General features: G+C 37.9%; 1 protein-coding gene across 1 annotated transcript in view; it reads right to left on the minus strand.

The window, feature by feature from the left end:
- Positions 1–1,114: 1,114 nt before the first annotated feature.
- Positions 1,115–23,929, minus strand: part of LOC143253930 (adenosine receptor A1-like) — a 28,518-nt gene continuing 5,703 nt past the window's right edge. Inside the window, exon 2 of the mRNA XM_076508543.1 lies at positions 1,115–3,287. Within this exon, the coding sequence (XP_076364658.1) occupies positions 2,691–3,287 (597 nt within the window). The 3' untranslated portion in view covers positions 1,115–2,690. The remainder of the gene's footprint in view (positions 3,288–23,929) is intronic.

The raw sequence follows: 23,929 nt of genomic DNA on the forward strand, positions 1-23,929 counted from the left end.
CTACAAGTAGAATATATTGAATAGTCATTGGGTCTAAAGATAGAAACACATCTTATCACGCTTGACAGGTCTGAAGATAGAAACATATTTTATTATAGTTGACAGATGGAAGAATAAATAACGGTTATGCCAGTAAGTACCACGAAGGAAATAGACACCAACATACTAGATATATTAAGAAGTCAAATGGCCATAGTACTGTTTGAAAGTGATTTGAAACTGTCCATAGTGTCCCAAGAAAGTCCCAAACCATAGGCGATTTTCAGTTTGTTTTTAAATTTCAGATAGATGACCTGGTGGTATCGGAGCAAGCAACTCTGAATGAAATCCTAATTTATACTTGTTACAAATTAAAATTACAGCATGCATAACACATTCTGTAAAATTCATTGACGTACCTATGGTTCGAGAGTTTTTCACCAACCTGTATATAAAATAGGTAAAGAAATAGACAGGAATTGGAAAGAGAGAGGACAACACTTAAAGAATGATAATCCAGTAATTTGTTAACTGATTGCAGAAGGAGAACCAATCTTTCTACTTGATTGTGATGACAACATGGAAGAAAACTTACTTGTATAGAAAGGTGGGTAGGAAACAGGGAATACCTTTTAGATTTTGGGGTATGAATATGAGAACAATTACGTTATGAATATTAATAGGAATATCCAAATACTTTTGGTAATTAATTAGATAAAAATTAGAAAAGACAAGAAATTGTGTTAACAGTAAGAAATATTTTCAAACATACTGTTGGTGTGAGCGTGCTTTATTGTGACTGAATAGTGGCCAATGACATTTTTTCATTACCCATATAGTATAATAGGTTTTTCTCGCGGTGAATATAAAACACGTTAACACCAACAATACGTTTGATACTTTTCACTATGCTATAGGTCCAGTTTATCTCTCTTTGGTTAACGTATGTTCTGGGTTACTACTGAGAAGTGGAATTCTTCAAAACTAGTACAAGTCAATAAGAAACGTTGATGTAGATTCAACTGGACCTCTCTTAAAGTTAGACCTCGAAATTACACAAATATCGGAATGATAAGTTTATTTTTATTAAGAAACGTTGTGTCAAAATCTGGATGTGTTATAAACTACAGTGAAATGTTGTATATTATATTTTAATGAATAATCTATCTTTATCTTACAAGGTTGTCCCCGCTGGTACAGCGGTACGTCTACAGATTTCCAAGGCTAAAATTATAGGTTTGATTCACCTCGGTGAATTCAGCAGATAGCCCGATGTGGCTTTGCTATAAGAATAAAACACACTTACAAGGCTCAGGATATTAATAAATTCAGTCCTGCTAGCTATAATTAATATACAATATCATTCAACACATTTATATAATAGGCTCGATAAAACCCGTAGTGGGAAGAGCACAGATAGCTCAATGTGTAGCTTAGTGCTAACCTATGAGCAAATCTCGAGCCTATGGTTACAAAAGTAAATTACAAGATTTATCTTACTAAGATAAACTCATTTCAAGAGTTAAGAACGTAGCTTTAAATTCTGATTTTTTCAAATGATTTTTCCGTTCAGTATTTAAGAAAGTAAATTATATTCCAGTCTACTTTCAGTTATAAAGTAATCGTAAGCTCAGAATAACCAGATAAGGGAAGTGAACGACAAACACCCCACAAACAACGAAAATAAATAGTTTCGATTTTATTTTACTTTCTGACTAAGTACGTTTTATCACGAAATGTAACGAAAAAACACACAATAAATCTATGATTAATTAAGAGTTACTAACAATATTACCTTTGTATATTATCATAAAATCAAACTAACAATGTTACGTTTATACATTAATATCAAACTGTCTTTAATGTTTTAAATGCAAACACACGTTAACACGACGTAATAGCTGGTGGTACTTGCGTTATTAAATCACTAATAGGACCTTACATTTCCTATAACATTCCTAAGAAAACAATATATTTTAAAACAATGTCACTATTACAATACAATAACACATCACTTGTCAAAATATTACTTCTTAGTTTGACATGTCTTTCAGGTACTGTGAAGAAAGCTTTTCGATATTGCGTATGCGCTTTAAAATCTGAGATGTGCAGCAAGTTCAATATTTAACAAATAGAGTATTTATTTCGATTTTAGTCGGGTTACGTAGTTGTGGAACCCGTTTACCAAACTGTAAGAAATCATGTACAGCAACTAAAAAAGAACACATACATATATATATACATACAGCTTCTGAATTATTGACAAATAGTTATTTTTATTCTTTTCCAAAAATGTGCAAGAAAAAAAGCCAAGTTTGCAGGAGAAAATAAATAAATAAAGTTCTCGAAAGATACGATTTGTAAGAACGTACTACTTTTTTAACAATTACTTGTGTATGTCTTTTATTCGTACGTTGATTCTAAAGTCGTGATAGTTCTCAAAAAAATGGCTGTATCGTACCTCTGTTTTTAGTGCTCACAAACTTTGGTAAAGTTTACACAAATGTGTTTCTATCTTCATGATATCTTAATAGTTTGCATATTGTCCTTAGAAAGACTGACCATCAGTGCTATCATATTGAAGTCATTTTATTTGGTGACGTTCCACCCAAGAGCACGAGACGAGTATTAATAAGCCAAAAAATTTTCCCGCTGGGCTATTCGAATTAGTTTGCTTTGTGTTGTGTGGTTGTTTTTTTTTCGAGGTTATCTTATCTAACATTTGCGTACAAAGATAATAAATTTAACTGAGTAGTGCGGGTCGTGTTGGGGCGCGAAAGTTGTGATATTCCTAAATCATTGGTATTTCGTCTTAAAACCAGCTTTCCAGCCATCAAAGACTTTCCAAAAACCTGCTCCTTCACAATGGCCACGTCTCTGTCCAGCGTCACGCTTTGTGCTTTTTTTAAACAACGACAGCGCCATCGTTTAACAAAGTCCCGAAACTCTTTCATATGGTAAGCGTAAAGTAAAGGATTCAAGGAAGAATTGGCATGCGATAAAATAATAAAGACATCGAGGACCCATAGAGGAGGACCGCAATCCCGACAGAAGGCTTGTACACAGTTGACAGTGTACAGAGGGATCCAACACATGATGAAGAAAACGACAATAATTGCCAACTTCTTGGCTTTCCTCACGTCTTTCCGATTAGCTTGTCTGACCAATACACTCTTAGGTGTTGTTTTCTGCACCATTTGTGGTTGATCAGGATCTTGAATGGGATTAATGATCTCTCCGTTGAATGACGTGGTCACAGTATTGATACTGGAAATTGAAGTCAGTTCCAGGACCGAGATCTGCCGAAGCTAAACAAAAAAAAATATTTTTTTTGTCACTTTTAATAAATTTTCCTAACTTTAGTATCTTACCATATTTTCTGTTTTAAGACAGAAATGGAGATAACATACATGGTGTTTGTTTGTCTGTTTATTTGTTTTAGAACAAAACCACACAATAGGCTATTTACACTCTGTCCATCACGGACAATCTGCAGTGGCCGGCGGTTAGGGCGTGCTACTCGCAATCTGTGGATGGCGGTTAGGGCGTGCTACTCGCAATCTGTTGATGGCGGTTAGGGCGTGCTACTCGCAATCAGTGGATGGCGGTTCTGAATTCCAACACCAAACATACTCGTTCTTTCAGCCGTGGGGGGCTAATAATGTGAAAAGCCAATCCCACTTTTCGTTTGTAAAGAGTTGCCCAACAGTTGGCGGCAAATGGTGTTGACTAGTTGCCTTCCATCTAGTCTACTACTTCTAAATTAGGGACGGCTAGGGTGTGGCTTTGAGATGTGCCTCAGTGACTCAGCTGTTAGTCTAAAAGCTTATAATGCTAAAAATCTCGTTTTGATACCTGTGGTAGGGATAACACAAATAGCCAATTGTGTAGTTTTGCTTTTAGGAACAAACGAAGGTGAACATTTAATATGGAAAAACCTTTAAGTGAATCTTTTTAGCGATATCTGACTATAGTAACTTTACCAAATGCACAGTTAAATTATATTTCTGATCACAACAACACGAGGCCTAAATTTAAATATTATAATCGTTGAACTATGAATTATACAAGTGAAATGGAGTACGCAAAGTCACGTTATAGATATATATAGTAAGTAGAGTGTCTAAATTCCCAATACAATATACTTACAGACTTAAAACGATGATCTCCACAGAATTAAGTGTCTTGTTTATTACTAGATGGCACAATAAAGCAAAATCCAAACATTGGAATAAAAGTATGATTGAGTGGTAAGGGTACTTTATAAGGATAAAGTTGGAGATACAGAGCTATCTTCACCTAACATCTATCATGCTCATTATGATAACCAAGATTATGTATTATTGTTTTTACTGCATTCCCTTTGTAAAATAATCTCATGAAAGGATCGCCAGCCCAGCCATGATAAGCCTTCTTAGACCTTCTACTATACCAAAGGCCTCATTTATTAAGACATCAAATGGTTGAAGGTTCATTGCATTGTACCAGAATTCTTGCCAATTGCGTGGCCAAAGGAGTTGTATGTGATCCCAATTATTTAAGCTGTCTGTTTTTGTGAATCAGACATTGATTTCGAGGTGTGTATGGCAGGTTGTTGTCCGTTACTAACTTTGTTGTTGTTTTTATCTCCTTTAAAGTTTAATCATCACAGCTCTTTAAAGTAAAATTCGCTTTTTCAACCACTTTCTCCACTTTAAAGAACATCTGTATTTATGAACATCTTTCTTAGGAAAGGACTGACACAAGTCTACTCCTCACATCATTGTATTGTCGAAAGATCAAGAATTTATCTCCTGAGATATTATTGGGTTTACGGCCGAAAACATCGTTAACAGCTAGGGTACCCTGCAACTGACAGAACAAGTATTTATAAGTGAAAACGTAAGAAAAGTAATTCAATTAGCTATACCCGTTACTGTTGTAGTTAAGCAGAAAAAGCTATTGGTGTTCTATTCAACGCAGGAATCAAAACCCGATTTGGGGGAATTACAAGCCTTCAGTCTTACCGCTGACCCATCGGAAGGCTTAGCTACACTCATTACACATTACTGATTCGCTCAACACATCTCTAAAGTGGGGTTTTGGGATCTATAAATTGATAAACGTACATGCCTTCTAAACTGTTCTACACGGATTCCATAGGTTTAGAACCTAATATTAAAAGGATAAAATTCAAGTAACAAGTGATTTTCACACACGCACATACATAAATATATAAACTCGTGCCCAATAATTGGTTGATAATATTCTAACACGATTCCTTGGTTCGATCTTCCAGAAAGATACAACTTTAATAAGACCAGTATCAGTATAACATCACGAACAAATATATATGTGTGTGTGTTTTAATATTATATATATCTAAAGCAGTGGTAACGAACATGGTGCCACTACTTTATTGCTATGCTATTATTGCACAAACCTGATATAACGTTAGAAGATTCCTTCCCTTGAGAATAGCCGCTTTGATAACAACAGGTTCAGATATATATTATACTGCTTTTCTAAATGTCAGCTGGTCTATGGAAGGTTACTAATGCTTTCTTTTCAAGCACCACAGGAAAGAAAAATGTTACGCGACAGTTCAAAATTACTTTGTTGTGACGTCACTTCCTCAAGTTAACTGACACGCACAAATTACTGGTGCTATGGACAATACAAATAAATGTAACGTATTTCTATGTAAGAAGCTTCCAAAAGTATTTGAAGGTCCCTTGTTTGTGTTCCATTATCTTAAAAAATCGCACTTCGCATTTTTGAGCTGTGAGTGCGTTATAAGAGTGATGGTCAAATCCAACTGTTTCGTCTGATTAGAGTAGACCAAGGATTGGCGGCGGGTGGTGTTAACTAGCTGCATGAAATCTAGTTCATCACTTCAAAATTAAGGATTGCTGATGCACATACATTTTGTTTAGCTTTGGGTTGCAGAAAATCCAACAAAACAAAAGAAATTAGCTAAAATTCGAAACCTGTCTATACAAAATATTACACAAAGTACTTGATTACCTGATATAATAGTTTTATTGAGTAAATTATGGGTATGTCACAAAGTCTCTGCCGCTACAAGTTCAATATGTATGTGGCACTTACCAGTATTCACAAGTTACAGAATGTAGTTGTATAATCTATCTGATTATTTGCTAACGTGATTTTAACTGTTGAAACACTGTATTTCTATAGTGGTTAACACGACTTTTCTCATCATCTTCACCAGTTTAAGTAAGTTGTATCAATACACAATGTGTCGGTGTGAACTCTTAATAATACAATATTATTCCATTTAGCCTAATGTTACAAAGTCGTAAACTGTTAATAATACAATATTATTTCATTTAGCCAAGTGTCACTATGTAACAACATGCCTAATTATTGTATCACTTTGTTTATAAGTTTTATGTCTAAGTCCAAATAATTACCTTTCTGCCATTTTATTTCTCTAATATCAGTTTTACATTTTTGTTATATCTGTTTTAATCCATATTTATATCTGTTGATAAGTCGTTATATTTTCAATTTAATTTTGCTCATGTTTCCTCTTTGCTACGTCAAACATGCTCGTCGTTTCAGCCGTGTAGGTGTTATTATGTTACGGTCACTCCCACTATTCGTTGCTAAAAAGTAGCCTAAGAGTTGGCGGTGGTTGGTTATGATAATCTACCTTCCCTCTAGTTTTGTACTGTTAAATGAAGAGTTTGTTTATTTGTAATTAAGCACAAAATTACACAATGGGCTATTTCTGCTGGCGCGGCATGGTTATGTAGTTAAGGCACTCGACTTATAATCCGAGGGTCGCGGGTTCGAATCCCCGTCACACCAAATATGCTCGCCTTTTCAGCCGTGGAGGCGTTATTATGTGATTGTCAATCCCACTATTTGTTGGTAAAAGAGTAGCCCAAAAGTTGATAGTGGGTGGTGATGACTAGCTACCTTCCTTCTAGTCTTACACTGCTAAGTCCCTCAGTGGCTCAGCGATATGTCTGCGGACTTGCATCGCTAAAAACCGGGTTTTGATACCTGTGGTGGGCAGAGCACAGATAAGCCTCGTCTAGTTTTGCGCGAAATTTAAAATAAATATTTTTTCTCAGTTTACATTTGCTCTTTTTATTTGACCGTAAGACTTTCAATACTTTTTATCTCCCCCTATTATTCATCTTATTAATTTATTTACCCCATCCTCCCCTCTCTTGATCAAGGCGGGAGAGGGTTTTATCTTAAAGCTGTGACCTAGTGATATATTTTCCATTTAGGAAAGCGGATTATTGTTAGAACACCACAGATTTTGTGGATCGAAACACATTGGAGACCCGCCTGCTTATTTTGCAAGTTTCTCTTGGCAGAATTCCACAGCTTTAGTGAGAAACCTGATTGTTAGACACTTTCTATAACTTTGTCATCTTCATTCAAATGGCCAACACTTTCAGCTGTTAAGAACCTCTCGTGTCCCTGCCTGACACTTTGTTTGAGTAAAAACACTTTTCTCTACACAGAAACGGACCTTGGAAATTTGAAATGGCAGAAACAGGAAAAATCACTTAACAGCTAGATGTCGCCCTGCGTGCCTCCAACACTTTGTTTTTCTGAGTAAGCCATAAATGTGATAGTCAAATACCACTAGTTGATCAGATAAATGTAGCCCGAGAGTTAGGCGGATGGTGCTGTTAATTAAATACTTTTTCACTATCACACAAACTGAAAATTAGAGACGACCATGCGGAAATAGCTTCTATTTGTCAGTGCGCTATGAAAAGTAACAGTCAGATACCACTAGTTAATGAGACAATAGTAGACAGCAGTAACGAGCACCACTCTTGTGTGTCACTAATTGTCTTTCATAGCTGAGCTCGGATTATTACCGTTTCTTATCCTGTAATATTCACTGTTCGAGCTATTTCACTTTTAACTTGAAAATAAAAATATTGGATAACGCCTTCGAGCCGTACTTTGAAAATAGTTTCAAAAATATATGTTATTAAACAATTCAATATGGTCTCATTTAGAGAATGAATTGAGGTTGATGTTAAAATTTTCTCGAGGTTTCTCGTTCATTTCGTGATCTTACGACAGGATATTAAGCTGGCATACAAACAATGGATTATCAATGAGTTCCACTCTAGTTCCGACATTGTGTAAAATAGGAGTATTTCAAGAAAGGAAGGCTAGTTAATTAAATCACGTGACGATACAGATGCTTAGTGAAAACAAAAACACATGGTGTACTTGTTACCTATGCAGTAATTCTGTATCTAATGACGTCAAGCTTTCGTGCTAGCTACAAAGTAATGTTAATATATACAGTACAAATGGCGTGAATTTGCACGAACGTTCGCGAGTTAAGGTTTTACTTCTGTGTATAAATTCGATAGACAAATCAAAATTTATAAACAAAAATATTGTTTCATATGTGCTTTTAAGGTACGTTTTAGTATAAAGAAGACCATTATGCATTTATTTTGAATTTGTCGTTGTGTGAAAATATGTTATATTGCTTTTAAAATATTTACCCGTATTAACAGGTGCTCGGGGAAGGATATTTTGTAAGACACAAATTTGTTCCTCATAGGATGTGGTGTGGCTTACCACCTTAGAATGTCTGTACTGAGAATCCAAGGTTTAAATACTTGAGTGCGGTTATTCCACACATGAGGGTATTCAATGTACTCTAATAGTGAGAATTAAATGGTACTATTCGTTCGTTTGGTTAAGTATGGTTTGTTTTGAATTTCGCACAAAGCCACACGAGGTGGTTAAGGCACTCGACCCGTAATCCAAGTGTCGCGGATTCGAATCCCTGTCACACCAAAACATGCTCACCCCTTTTAGCCGTGAAAATAATATGCGACATAGTTAACTAATGAATGAATATTTACTGTAAAATTATTACCAACGATATAACTGTAGCTATCACAATTTTGATTTCATTCCTTTAAGTCATACATTAAATCCTTTTCTAGTCTCAACTCTTCTGTCATCTAAGGTGTTTTTTATTAGATATCATGAATTTTTATCAATACACGCCAAAAAAAAAAAACTACCAAATAAGAAAGCGACACTACATAGTAACTCAGAATAGCTTTAGGATCACAATTATGTGGAATAGACCTTTACTTTACAGAACTGCCCAGATTCTTTAAAATATATGACAGTAGTTTCTTTCTCTAAAATAGTGTTAATAACTTTCTTTATAGCCGTAAAATAGTTATATTTGGTACAGCTGTATCAAGCATCATTCTGTAAGCTAATTGTTTAAGCTAATATCACATGACCCTAAACTCTCTTTAATTACGATAATTTCATAAGATTTAATAAATTGGTGCTGAACAGTTGCCAGTCAATAATAACCGTTCACCCAAGTGATTCATTTGAAAAGTTGAGTTAGAAACTGGTTATCTAGTTTGCCTTACCTAACTATTACTTTTGTATTTCGCACGTGCTTTCACCTTATAGTTTTGCTGTTCTATTTCAGCCGTCCTTATTCCGAAAGACAAGATATAAAAATGGTCTACTTTTACTCTCAGGTGAAGTAGTAGTAAAAATGTTAGACTGATGGCTTACCTGACTTTTTACATAGATGTGGCCAAAATGTTTCGTCATATTTGAGTGGTTTTTGTTGAATGAATATTCATATGTATATTACATTTACATCATATGATAATCCTAATTGTAGATAAAAAACGATTTATCAGTGTGTTAAATTTGAGAAAAATCCATAAGTATGTTTTTTATCAAATAAAGTGTTCGTACTTTTGACGTGAAGAAAAATAAACTCTATCAAAATTAAAAATGTTATATCTCAGATATTTCGTAATGGATTGCTTTGAAATTTGTTATGTGAGGTAAGAGTCTAGTAGAGCATTTTTACAGACAATATTTGAAAGTTTGGATAACCACAGAGCTGCAAAACGTAAATATCGCTAAATTATCACTCATGTTAATAATATACAATGTATCCTGCAGGTTGGTTCCGCCGCACAACAAACTACCGTCTATCTTCGTCCATTTTTGGTGCTATATTACTTAAAAGCTGTATATTTCGATAAGTGTTGTTTTTTAAGCAGTTTAATATTGTTTAATGCTGACGCTTCTAAAATCTAGATCCTGTCAACCAGAATACTATAATGTTTACCCTAACGACCACGTCCAACAAGCTCTTTGTGGACCTTAATTTTGCGTGTCACTGTTTTATTTCACAGCTCACGCAAAGCAAAGTATCCACAAAGCTACGGGACTCACGCAAACCAACACGGCTCTCTTCGTTCAAGGCCAACGGGAAAATATTGATTTTCTCGAGTTCTGTATAAACTATACTCAGCACTATATTACCTTTCAATGTCAGTAATTTTGTTGTTGTTTTTTATATTATAACAGTTAAATGTAATGTCACTGTTATTAACATGCTGAAAAAAACCATGATTATGCGTTGTTCTTTGAGGCCTAATATTAGGTTTAGGCAAAGGGTATTTATCTATCAATTGCTGAACTTAGACAACAATAACAACAAACAAATAACGTAGCTATAATTCCAAAAGATCCAAATTGAAATATATTTTGGACACCTGTGATAGTATAGGAGCACCACTCCTTCGTAGAGAGGAGAGCGTAGCCCAAAATATAATAATTCCAGGTGAAATTCGAAAGGTCCGTGATTCGAAACATGATGCCGTAAACACGTTTGGCACTTTCAGGTTTGGGCACATTATAAAAGTGAGAGCCAATGATGATATTTGGTTCAGCAGAACTATGCGACAGTTTTGTTTGCTGGTTGCATGGCCACTGATTAACAGTTCAAAATTAGGGACAGCTATGCATGACTCTCTGAGAAACGTCCATTACAACTGCAGGCGGGTCTCCAACGTGTTTCGATCCACAAAATCTGTGGTGTTCTAACAATAATCCGCTTTCCTAAATGGAAAATATATCACTAGGTCACAGCTTTAAGATAAAACCCTCTCCCGCCTTGATCAAGAGAGGGGAGGATGGGGTAAATAAATTAATAAGATGAATAATAGGGGGAGATAAAAAGTATTACAAATGGCGTCAAAGGGAAATTTTGTGTGTTTGAAATTATGCACAAAGTTACACAATAGGTTATCTGTGCTCTGTCCACCATGGGTATCGAAATCCGGTTTCAAATGGTGTGAATTCAGAAATCTCGAAGGTTAAACTATATAAGGTTAAACGTTATAAAGATATAACGTTAAAAGTTAATGTGAGTACAAAAAATGTACTTATTTTATTTAATTTCAGGGTCACTAGACAAAGTAATCCATAGTTATTACACGATTTTGAGAGCCAAGGTTCGAGACGAGGGTGCTTACAAACTGAGTAACAGTCAACCTATTTATACAGCTAGGAGTAGCTGTTAACTGTTTCCTTCCAATTAGTCTACAGGTTAAAATTAGAGAACGCTCTGTGTCAAAAAGAGACGTCTCTGACCTGGACAGTAAGTCCATCAGTTATAAGTCGCTATGTGTCAACAAGAGACATCACTGACGTGGACTGCAAGTCTACACTGTATAAGTTAATGTATCGTTCTTGACATATATAGCATGACTTGTTTCCTTCTACAGTTGACCCGGCATGGCCGGGTGGTTAGGGGACGCTCGACTCGTATTCTGAGGGTCACGGGTTCGAATCCCAGTCATATCAAACATGCTGGCCCTTTCATCCGTGGGGCGCTATACGTAACAGTCAATCCCACTATTCGTTTGTAAAAGAGTAGCTCAAGAGTTGGCGGTGGGTGTTGATGACCAGCTCTCTTTCCTCCAGTCTTACACTGTTACATTAGAAACGACTAGTGCAGATAACCCTCGTGTAGCTTTGCGCGAAATTCAAAAACAAACAAACAAAGAAACCTACAGCCGCATGTGCAGTAATTTCAATCTTTGATTACACGACGTTTTCTGGATATAAACACCTAAAAACACTATAACAGGTGGATAGATCTACAGATGATGAGTAGAAAAACACATTCGCATTAACTGAAACTGTCAAATTCAAACATTATACTTCGCCTTCGACACAATATATACCACAAAAGCTTGATCTTGACTAAGTTTATACGTAATTGTGACGTCATTTCCTCACTCGGCTCTACTGATTGATTGATTGATTGATTTAGTGTTTAATGACACAAAGCAGCTAGGCTATCTGCGCCAAACATCCGGTAAAAAGGTAAAAACAAAGTAAATGTAGTAAAATACATAAAAGGAAATGAAGGTAAAACAAAAAAGTATAAAACCAATGTTTTCACCTAGTCTAGAACGTTAAGAGAGAAAGCACAGTAAAAGAAGTTGTAAAGGACCTTCTGTAGCATAATTGTAATTATCATAACCCGCCAGGAAGACTAACAGGTAAGTTCAAGAACCACCGTCAGTCACCTAAAGTTGGCCTTTCCAGTCCTGGTTCCGGGTTATTTGTCATTATGGTCAGTACTAAAAGGTTTTTCGAATTTCGCACAAAGCTACTCGAGGGCTATCTGTGCTAGCCGTCCCTAATTTAGCAGTGTAAGACTAGAGCTAGTCATCACCACCCACCGCCAACTCTTGGCCTACTCTTTTACCAACGAATAGTGGGATTGACTGTCACATTATAACGCCCCCACGGCTGGGAGGGCGAACATGTTTGGCGCGACTCGAGCGCGAACCTGCGACCCTCGGATTACGAAGCGCACGCCTTAACGCGCTAGGCCATGCCCGGCCTAGTACTAAAAGGTAAGGTAGTTAAAGTGTAAAATGACATGCAGCAAAAGTATAATAACAACTCGCCAGGATGACTAACGAGTAGTTCAAACGGATAGTTCAAACAGCAGCGTTAGTCACCTGAAGTTGGCCTTTCCAGTCCTGGTGTCGAGTTATTTAATGTTCTGGCCATTTTCCAATGCCAAATTGAACGAGAGAAAATAAAACTGTAAAAAAGGAACCACAATTAAGAAGGTGTAATGAAGAAATATGCAACACTTAAATGAGATGAAAAAGATTAATGGTCATTAAAAAAATTAAAAACGTTATCAATGTGGACAGTGTCACCATCACCAATAACACTGTCCAATGTTACAGATAGACCCTGGGAAAAAATATGTTTAAAATATTGCCGTCGTTGAGAATTTTAACGATGGCAAGAAAGTAAAACGTGGCTGATAGTGATTTGAATGTCACACAAACTACACATTGGTGCATCAGCTCCAGATAAAAGAAAACGATGAGTTAAAAAACTGTGACCAATGCGTAGTCTAGTTAGAACAATTTTCTCCTTCCGAACTTTACGGAAGCCAGATGGCCAAAGTCCAATTTTGGGTTTGATTTGAAAAAGTTTGTTGTCACGTTGCTCATTCCAAGTGGACTGCCAGCTGGCACGGAGCCGAGCCTTGAATACAGGACCATAGTCCATGTATGGAATAGGCATAGGAGTGATGGTGCCAGAGCAGACATATTTAGCTGCCAGGTCTGCAAGCTCGTTCCCAAGAATACCAACATGGCCTGGTATCCAGAAAAACTGGATAGAAGTAGCTGTTAATGAGAAATGGGCCAGTCGGTTTTGAATATCAGTGAGAACAGGATGTGAGACAACATGTAGCGATTCCAGGGCCAGTATAGAACTAAGCGAATCAGTATAAATAGTGCAGTTGGAGTACCGCTCAGCTACAATATGATCCAGGGCAAGAGATATGGCATACAGTTCAGCAGTGAACACAGAAGCTGTAGAGGGGATTCAGCGAGCAACCACTGAACCACAGCAAACCATAGCAGAGCCCACTGAATTACCTGATTTGGAACCATCTGTATAAATGGGAACTGAATGATTGTTCGAAAGATGTTCATTAAATAAAAGACGGTACTTCCAATCTGGAGTATCTGCCTTTTTTAGATGACTGAAAGAAAGGTCACATTTGGGGGCTGTAATAAGCCATGGTGGGATGGGCTGACCTGTGGAATCTGCAATGTTATCTAAGGACAGACCCAATTCATCCAATTGCGCCCGCATGCGAAGGCCAAACGGAGCAATGGCAGATCGTCTGTTCTGAAAAAGTACGGCCCACCGAGGAAGGAAAACATCCCCAGGTGGGATGCTTTGTTAAGGAACGAAGTTTCGAAGTATATTGTAAAGATAGTTGCAAACGGCGAAGGTGCAGAGAAGGTTCATGAGATTCAACGTATAAGCTTTGAACTGGAGAGGTACGGAAAGCCCCAGTGCAGAGTCGAAGTTCTTGGTGATGAATGAGGTCCAGCATCTTTAAGGCCGAGGATCTTGCAGAGCCATAGACCATTGATCCATAGTCGAGTTTTGATCGAATAAGAGCACGATATACCTTTAACATCGAACATCGATCTGCTCCCCAACTAGTAGAAGAGAGGACACGGAGGATGTTCAGTGCTCTTGTGCATTTGATCCGAAGCTGCTTTAAGTGTGGTATAAATGTCAGCTTACGATCAAAGATAAGCCCCAAGAACTTGGTCTCCGGGACCACTGGTAGCAAACCTTCACCAATATGAAGTTCAGGATCAGGGTGGATACCCCGTTGACGGCAAATGTGCATGCATACGGTTTTAGAGTGAGAAAAATTAAAGCCGTTCGCCATAGTCCACTTCAGTAGAGATTGAGGGCAGTTTGTAGTTGCCGCTCAATACATTTCATGTTCGACGACTGACATGAGATGTGAAAGTCGTCAACATAGAGCCCGTTTGCAACAGTAAGAGGGAGTTGTTCAGTGATGGCATTTAACTTTACACTGAAAAGTGCGACACTCAAAACACATTCCAAGTTCCTGTACAAAAGAACGGGAAAGTGTCGAACCCACACGAACTTGGAATCTCCTGTCCATTCAAAAAATTTTAATAAACATGGGTAAATGCCCACGTAACCCATATGTATGGAGATCTCGCAAAACGCCATACCTCCATGTTGTGTCGTAAGCTTTCTCAATGTCAAAGAATATTGTTACAAGATGTTGGCGTTTGAGAAAGGCTTCTCTGATAGATGTTTCAAGACGAATTAGGTGGTTTGTGGTGGAGTGCTGTCGTCGGAACCCACACTGGGTGGGCGAGAGGAGGTTGTTTGATTCGAGGAACCAAACAAGACGAGCATTAACCATCCTTTCTAAGGTCTTACAGAAACAGCTCGTCAAAGCAATTGGACGGTAGTGTGAAGGAATCTTGGGATCTTTCTCTGGCTTAGAGAAAGTTAAAATAATAGCCTGGCGCCAGGCATCAGGAAAAACATTCTCCTGCCAGATCCGGTTAAAGACAATCAGAAGGACATCAAGAGAAGCAGGAGATATGCAGCATGTCATAGTGTACATCATCAGGTCCAACAGATGTACTGGCAGTCCGATGAAGGGCCATTTTCAGTTCCACCAGTGTAAAGGAACAATTATAGTCAAAGAAACAGTCAGTTCGAAAGGAAAGAGGTGAACGCTCTGCCCGAGTCTTGATGGCCAAGAAGGTGGAAGAACAAGCAGAAGTGCTAGATACCCGGCAAAATCTTTCACCTGGAGTATCAGCGATGCTCCGGACATCAGCCACCTCCTGACCATCAGAGAGTACGATCGAGAGGGGGGACAGAATTGTAGTGCCCATTAACCTTTCAAATCCTGTCCCATATGATCTTGGAACTGGTGGTAGAAGATATGCTAGTTGTTAACTTAATCCAAGATTCCTTCTGGCTTTGACGTCTTACCCACATAGCATGTGCACGGGCCCGTTGGAAAACGACACGGTTTGAAAGTGTGGGATATCTACGAAAAATATCCCAGGCCCGTTTTTGAGCCTTCCTTGCTAAGTGGCAAGCAGGATTCCACCACGGATGAGGATATCGTGGAAAACGTGTCGAGATTTTAGGAATACACTGAGCAGCTGCTTGTATAATACAGCCAGTTACCGCTACCACACAGTCGTCTATTGATGGCTGATTTACGATGGTAGGATCAAGTTCTGCGAAAGCAGTGAAAGTGGACCAGTCTGCCTGATCCAGCTTCCACCGGGGCACACGGGTAGGGTGGCATCGACCACGGCCAGTCTCTCTCAAAAGGATAAAAAAATGATCACTGCCTAGTGGATTACTGTCAACCCTCCATGAAAAATGGGAGAATAATGAAGGGGAGAAAACCGAGAGATTAATAGCGGTAAAGGACTGACTAGGTGCATGAAAATAAGTGGAAGAACCAGTATTGAAAAGAGAAAGATTGTGATCAGAGAGCATACGCTCTACATATCGACCCCTCCCATCAATAACAGCACTTCCCCAGAGTGGATGATGTCCATTAAAATCTCCCAGGATTAGAAAAGGAGACGGCAACTGTTCAATGAAAGCATCAAGATCTGATTGCTCATATGTCTCGCCAGGGGACAGGTAGAGAGAACAAACAGTGATGGTATGACCCAAGGAAACACTAATGGCTACGGCCTCCAAGGGTGTGTTGAGTGACAAAGACAGGGTGGGCACATGCTGATCTACCAATAGTACCACCCCTCCATGTACTCGTCCATCACACAGCCTGTCATTTCTGTACAGAGAAAACTGCCGAATGGAGACTGTATCAGCAGGTTTGAGAAATGTTTCTTGTAGGGAAAGACAAACAGGATGGTAGGAAGCAATCAGTGTTTTGATATCATCCAGATTAGAACGTAAACCTCGACAGTTCCATTGTATCAAGGTGGCCATTTTTAAGAACGGGTAGGTGAAGTGGCTGGAGAACCCTTCGGTTTACGACCACGTCTTTTTTCCTTACTGTCTTTAGTCGGAGGAGGTCTATCGACCTCCATGGATCCTGCCCTGGGTCGAGTGGGCAGATCTTTGTCATTGGAAGGGAATTCCAGTGATTGAGGACGTGAACGAATGATTGTTTTGCTACTTGGGGTGGGATAAAAAGATGTATCAGAAGAAATGCCTGTATTTGAAACTGAAGGACGTGGATCTTGAGGTTTGTTGGAACGTATGGGAGGAACAGAGATGGGTGTGGAAGTCGATTCATCAACCTTTTTAACCACGGAGGTCAAAAGGCTTTTCAGTTGTTTTGAAAACGATTCTCTTGGAGGCACAGAGAGATCTGTCTGCACTCCCACTGTAGTTGTGGAATGAAGTGCAGCAGCATATGTCCGAGATAGAGTGGTGGGCAGCAATTTCCGAGCCTCAGGATAACTAATGTTATGTATCGTTTTCAAACGCTGCACCTCTTTTTCCTCCAACCATTTTGGGCAAGAATGAAAGTAAGAGGGGTGAGAACCATTGCAGTTGATGCAATGTGGGTCCATGTCACATTCATAGGCATCGTGGTCCTTGCCCCCACAACGAGTACATGCCAGGGAACCACGACATGATGTCTTTGAGTGGCTGAATCTCTGACATTGGAAACATCGGAGAGGGTTTGGAATGTATGGCCATACCCTGCAAATGAGATAACCTGCCTTGATGGTGGCAGGTGCACGTGATGAAGTAAATGTCAAAACGAGGGTATTTGTTGGCAGTGTAACTCCATCTTTGCGAGTGGAGATGCGCCTCTCTGCAGAAACTCCTTGAGTGGCGAGACCAGCGAGAATCTCTGACTCGGGGACATTCTTCAAATCCCTCTCAACAATAACTCCTCGTGATGAATTCAAAGTAGCATGAGGTGTAACCTCAATAGGTATATCCCCAATTGCCTTTGAATTCAAGAGGAGTTCACTGTGTTGGGATGTGGATGTTTCACCCAATATGTCTCCAGATCAAAGTTTCTTTACTGACTTTGGAGAGCCAGCTAGTCCCTCTAATCTTTTCTGAATAAATAAGAGGGACAATTGCCCTAAAGTTTTTTCCGAAAGAGAATGTAATATAAGAAAATGAGGTACGTGTGTTACTGATGTTGAAGATTGCTGTTCAGAGTCTTCAAGACATGATCGCTAACCCAGTGACTGTTTTTTCACAATTTTATTTAAATTTTTTGAAGAAGGATCCATAGGAAAAAGGAAAAAATTTCGGTACCCACTGACCCCACCCGCCAAGGAGCCCTACGAGGGGAAGCACTACAATGTAATGCAAGGACATTGCAGCAACGCCAGGGTTTCGTGAGCACTCTATCCAAACACCAGCATCAGACACAATGCCCACAACACCCGTTGAGAACTTCCAACACTGGTACTTGGTTGACTCTAGCCCAAGTGGACCAGCCGATTGACCCAAGGGGGGGCACCCAAAGGCCACTCGTCTACAGGAATTCAAGGCCAAAGTGGTGTGTTAGAGTTGGACCCCTCAACCACCAGGATCCTCTCCTCCCCTTCACAGGTCGCCACAAACAGCAAACACGTGGGTGGATGTTTAGATCCCAGAGAAGGTAACCAGACAGAACAGAACCTTCCCTGGGAGGTCCCCTCACCACGAACAGGAATCCACACCGAGGGGCGGCTGTACTGAACTTTCTTATTGTCAAATAATAACAACCTCATATCTATATAAATGAAGTGAAATAAGCTGTGCTACATATCCCTAATATGTCCAGTTAATCCTACCTTCTGTCAGGTTCTGTGTAACAAAGTACAGTTTAGATTTTCTTATATTTTCACCGAAAATTAAAAGAATTTCCTCCTCGTTCTACGTGCAGAACATTTTCCACTTTAATAATTTATTGATTAGATGAACTCCTGACCTAATAACCGTTGTGTTGGAAGATACGCCCACCTTCCTACCAACCGGTGTACTCGAAACGTTTAATATAATTATTCTGAATATGTAAGGTTCTTCTGAAGCCAACACACATCGTAACAATACCCAAAACGTTTAGGAAACGTATAATTATTTTGAAACCGATATGTACATTCGAATACTAACCGAAACGTTTAGGTCATCTTCAGAAGGTCGGAATGTTCTCTGCTTTACTAGTCCAAGAATTAATACCCAAACGCCCTTAGATACGTTGTTAGTTCAAGTGGGTTTCATCACGAACAATTAGTAATTATCGTGTATCACGCCATTGTTTTAATTCTACTTTTTCTAGTTTCGTTTGTTTGTTTGTTTGTTTTTTGAATTTCGCACAAAGCTACTCGAGGGCTATCTGTGCTAGCCGTCCCTAATTCAGCAGTGTAAGACTAGAGGAAGGCAGCTAGTCATCACCACCCACCGCCAACTCTTGAGCTACTCTTTTACCAACGAATAGTGGGATTGACCGAATCATTATAACGCCCTCACGGTTGAAAGGGCGAGCATGTTTGGTGCGAACGGGATGCAAACCCGCGACCCTTAGATTACGAGTCGCACGCCTTAACACGCTTGGCCATACCGGGCCTATTTTCTAGTTTCGGTTTTGTTGTTAATATAACGTATTCAAGCCCAGTCGATCTTGATGTAAGGAAAATAAACAAGTTTATTGATGTTTATCTTGAAACAAACATTCACTACGTGATTTTATTTATATTTTATATATATAATAAACTTTACACCAGAATTACTGCAAATCGAGTTTCACGACCTTTAATCAATGGTATTCAGTTTTGCCACTTTTTGTTTGTCTTTGAATTTCGCGCAAAGCTACTCGAGGGCTGTCTGCGTTAGCCGTTCCTAATTTAACAGTGTAAGACTGAACCAGAAAGAAGGCAACTGGAAAAAAAAAAAAAAAACACCCACAGATTCTTGGGCTACTCTAACCAATTAATGGGATTGACCGAAACATTATAACGCCTTCCCTACCTGAAAGGACGAGCATATACAGTGACGTGGATTGTAATCCGACACTCGTAGGGTGCAAGTCGGGTGCCTTAACCACCAAGCCACGCCATGCCTTCCATTTTTTATACTTATGTTTGCGCACAATATCTCACATTTATAAGACAATATAATATTACGAAAACTACAGGAAAACTTTTTTCATTTCGTTGTGATAACCATTAAGGAACTGACATGACTGTAAAGAAACTGGGATTTTTTCATCTCGTGAATCTTGATTTTTTTACAAAACCTATATGTTAATTACCCTGTTAATTGGAAAAAAAAAACTAGTATTAATTTTAGCCAGAGGCTCCTCCTAGCTGGGCCCAGCACGGCCAGGTAGTTAAGGTACTGGACTCGTATTCTGAGGGTCACGGGTTTGAATCCCCGTCACACCGAATATGCTTTCATCCGTGAGGGCGTTATAATGTGACGATCAATCTCACTATTCGTTGGTAACAGAGTAGTCCAAGAATTGGCGGTGGGTGGTGATGACTAGCTGCCGTCCCTCTAGTCTTATACTGCTAAATTATGGACAAAAATGATTTATATAAGAAATAGGGATCGTAAAAAAATACAGAAACAAATTTGATCACAATGGAAGATTGTTTTTGAAGACTACAACTAGAGAACTTATAAAAGTAAACAAAAACATTATTTCCAGCATAGTTTGTTTACTTTCTTTAGAGTCCCCAGTTGTAGTATGAAAGATGTTATCATTGCATTTTGATTCAGTTTTTGAGCTTGTTTGACGATCCCTATTCCTCCCCTCCTTTAAATTAACTATTTTTCCCTAATCTTGTTTCTTAAGTTTTTATGTCCATTTATGGAAAATAACTTTTAGGCTACGCGCATGTGTGTGCGTTCAGTTGAATATTATATACTTTTCAACAGTTTATTGCTGCATTGTTTATTTTTCACTCAATCACCACACTTAATTTATTCAAAATAAATAATAAATGTGCAACAAAGAATAAACACATGTACTGTTATGAAACTGTGATAAACAAAATGTGTAGTTGTTGTCAAAGGACCTTCTTGAAGGCAAAGATTGTATCATTGCAGATTTAGTGACCGACTTCCATAAATATCACAGTGTAATGTAACAAAAGACGAGCAGCAACAATTTTTGTTTTGAATTTCGCGCAAAGCTACACGAGGGCTACACCACCCACCGCAAACTCTTGTGCTACTCTTTTATCAACGATTTACCGTCACATTAAAACGCCCCCCACGGCTAAAAGGGCGAGCATGTTTGGTGCGAAGGGGATTCGAACTCGCGACCCTCGGATTATGAGCAGCAACGAAGCAATCTCATCAGAACGGAATAACGTTTCATCTAATATAATACAACATAGATTAATGCAATGTAAACGGATCCAGTAGCATGCTTATATTGTTAATTCTCCATGACAGATATGTATGTTCTTCAACAGTTTGCTGTGCACAAGTGTTTGCCCGAAGAATGTGACACAAATAACGCATACAAAAGAGACAACAGTGACACATTTAGTATAGATTGCCAATTATCGACAACAGTAACAACCGCTACCTTAACATTAACTGTTTAAAAATAACTATAGCTATACGAAATACTGCAATATTGTGTTTATGATCTACGGAAGCAGTCTGATACAAAATAACTAGTCTTATTAGCCTACTATAGCTGGATTTACTGTTAAAATGTAAAGAAAACCACATTAATGTCTACACCTGTATTTGTCATTATACAGAGGTTATGTGCATTACAGTGATGGGTTTTATATTTGTATTTTAGAATGATGGTAAACAAAGTCAACAGCCGAAATTTTATCACAGAAAAATGACAGCAGGAAGGAAAACATTTTAGCTGCTGTTTTATTCTAGGTACAATATAGTCTGGTAAAAGGAAACACATGTGAACAACAGTAGTTACCTTCAACAAGATGGAAAAATATGTGTAGATGTTTGACACAAGGTTTTATCAGTAGTTATAAATCATACTTATAGAAGGATATTTTTAAATTTTCTAGATGAAAATTGGACAGTTAAGAAAGTCTGGCTCGTATACATTCACAATTTCAGCTAAGCATAAGAGACAGGCCAGGCATAGCCAAGTGTGTTAAGGTGTTTATCGTAATCCGAGGGTTACGGGTTCGAATCCCCGTCAAACCAAAACATGCTCACCCCTTTAGCCGTGGGGACGTTATAATGTAACGATCAATCTCACTATTCGTTGGTAAAAGAATAGTCCAAGATGTGGCTGTGGGTGGTAATGACTAGCTGCCTTCCCTCTAGTCTTTCACTGCTAAATTAAGGACGGCTAGCACAGATATCCCTTTTGTAGCTTTGCGCGAAATTCAAAACAAACCAAACAAAAAAGCATAAGAAACAGTAGACAGAATCACTATCGTAGTCTGCGTAGGGAAGTCTGTGATAGTAATTGTTCACTGTTAAAAACTTATGAAAAAATATAGTCAATGTAAATCCACGTAGAGACAGCAAACTCGAGTAACGATGAACAATATCGACTCGATTAACGATATGCAACAGTAAATTCGAAAACCTTTTACATAGCAGTTTCTTATTAATACACAAGAAAATGAGTAAGTTGTAGTTTCCAACTAACTCGCACGTTAGGAAAACATTGGATTTTTTCATGGCAGTAAGTGGAGACAAAATATTTTATAGCACAACAAAATTAAGAAAACTGAACTTAAAAGCACTTAGTTTTTTTTTTTGCAAAATTCTTTTGTGATCCAACACTACAATAGATATTACTCGCAATACTTTTATACTGAAGTCATAATAAGGATTTGTAGCGTGAGCAAACTGTCAGTTACAGAACTCAAGCCTTCTTTCCTTAGTTTTTTGGGAGCTATATTTGCATATGATAAAATCTCACTCTTAAATTATTTTGTATGTTGTTGTTTTTTTGTTTTTTTGCACAGAAATGGGCAAATGTGTGCTCATAGTAAAACATAACTTCCACTAAGAGCGTAAATAATTTTACCAGTAGAATAGCAGCCCTTTTAAATAAAAAATACGTTTAAAAACGTCGTTTTAAACAAATCGTTGTGTCTTTTAAAGTGATTAGTTAATGAGCTAAGTGGCTTTATGCCTAAGGTCTTGTGTAAACACGCGTTTAACAAGCGTCGAGTACAAAAGCAGCAGCTCAGAATAACATTGCATTTATTATGTATTTGTAGCTGCGTAAATCAACTTTCATTTAAAAATGATCAAGTTTTAAATAGGTCATAAACATTCGCAGCGTTTCATATAGTATATCTACTATGGTTATGGTGTAAAATACCCAACCGATTTTGCTGTAAGCCTTCGAAACAGTAATAATAATAATATGGACAGAGGAGGAAATTCTGATTTTTGTCCAACAATCGTAAAATCACTTATTTTGTTTATTATCAATGTTTGGGTAATTTCAACTATTGAATAGAAAAATTTGAGTGTGGTTTAAAGAACAATTCTGCTTTTTAAAGTGGTTTTTGTCTGAATCTTTTATTAGAATTTTAAGCAAATTCTTCTACGCTCCTTATTATGAACCACTATCATGGTCCGTGATAAAATATTTTTTAAAAAATTCGTATTCAAAATATACGAAAATCTTTAGCATTTTGATGTCCGAATCTATTAAATTTCTAAGTTCTTTAAATCATTAAAAATATTTCGATAAATCAGTTATTTCCTAATTTCCATTCCTACAACCGGAAACTTATTAATTTTGTTTCTTACGCAGATCTGTCTTCTAAAATGGAGTCTGTTATCATAATGCCCAGCTTTTGTCTATCGTGAAACTTCTCACGCGCCCTATTATATTAATATGTGAACGGATGTAAACAAAAGACGAATGTAAATATACTTTAGTAGATATTCTGTACAACAACATAATAAACCTTATCAAAGTTTTTGAAAAGGTATAACGTTAAGAACGGTAAAGCTTAGCTCTAACTACACTAAAACAAGAAATGTAAACAATTTACGGGGTGAATTTGGTGACCGGAATAAAAATCACGGATTGTTAAAATAACTAAATACAATGTAAAGTAACAGAACAAAAATATGTTAAAATTGGTTATTTTTTGTAATAATAGCCGTAGTGCGTGATATGTAGCATCATATGAGAAGTACATGGCTCACACACTAATAAAACAACGTACATAACTGCTGTACACGGATATATATATATATATAGTGAATGAGAAACAATGACACTTGACTGGCTTACCACTACAGGCCAGGCATGCCTATGTGATCAGGGCGCTCGAGTCGTAATCTGAGGGTCGCG

Source organism: Tachypleus tridentatus, chromosome 6 (genome assembly GCF_004210375.1).
Source record: "Tachypleus tridentatus isolate NWPU-2018 chromosome 6, ASM421037v1, whole genome shotgun sequence".
In the NCBI taxonomy this organism is placed as follows: Eukaryota; Metazoa; Arthropoda; class Merostomata; order Xiphosura; family Limulidae; genus Tachypleus; species Tachypleus tridentatus.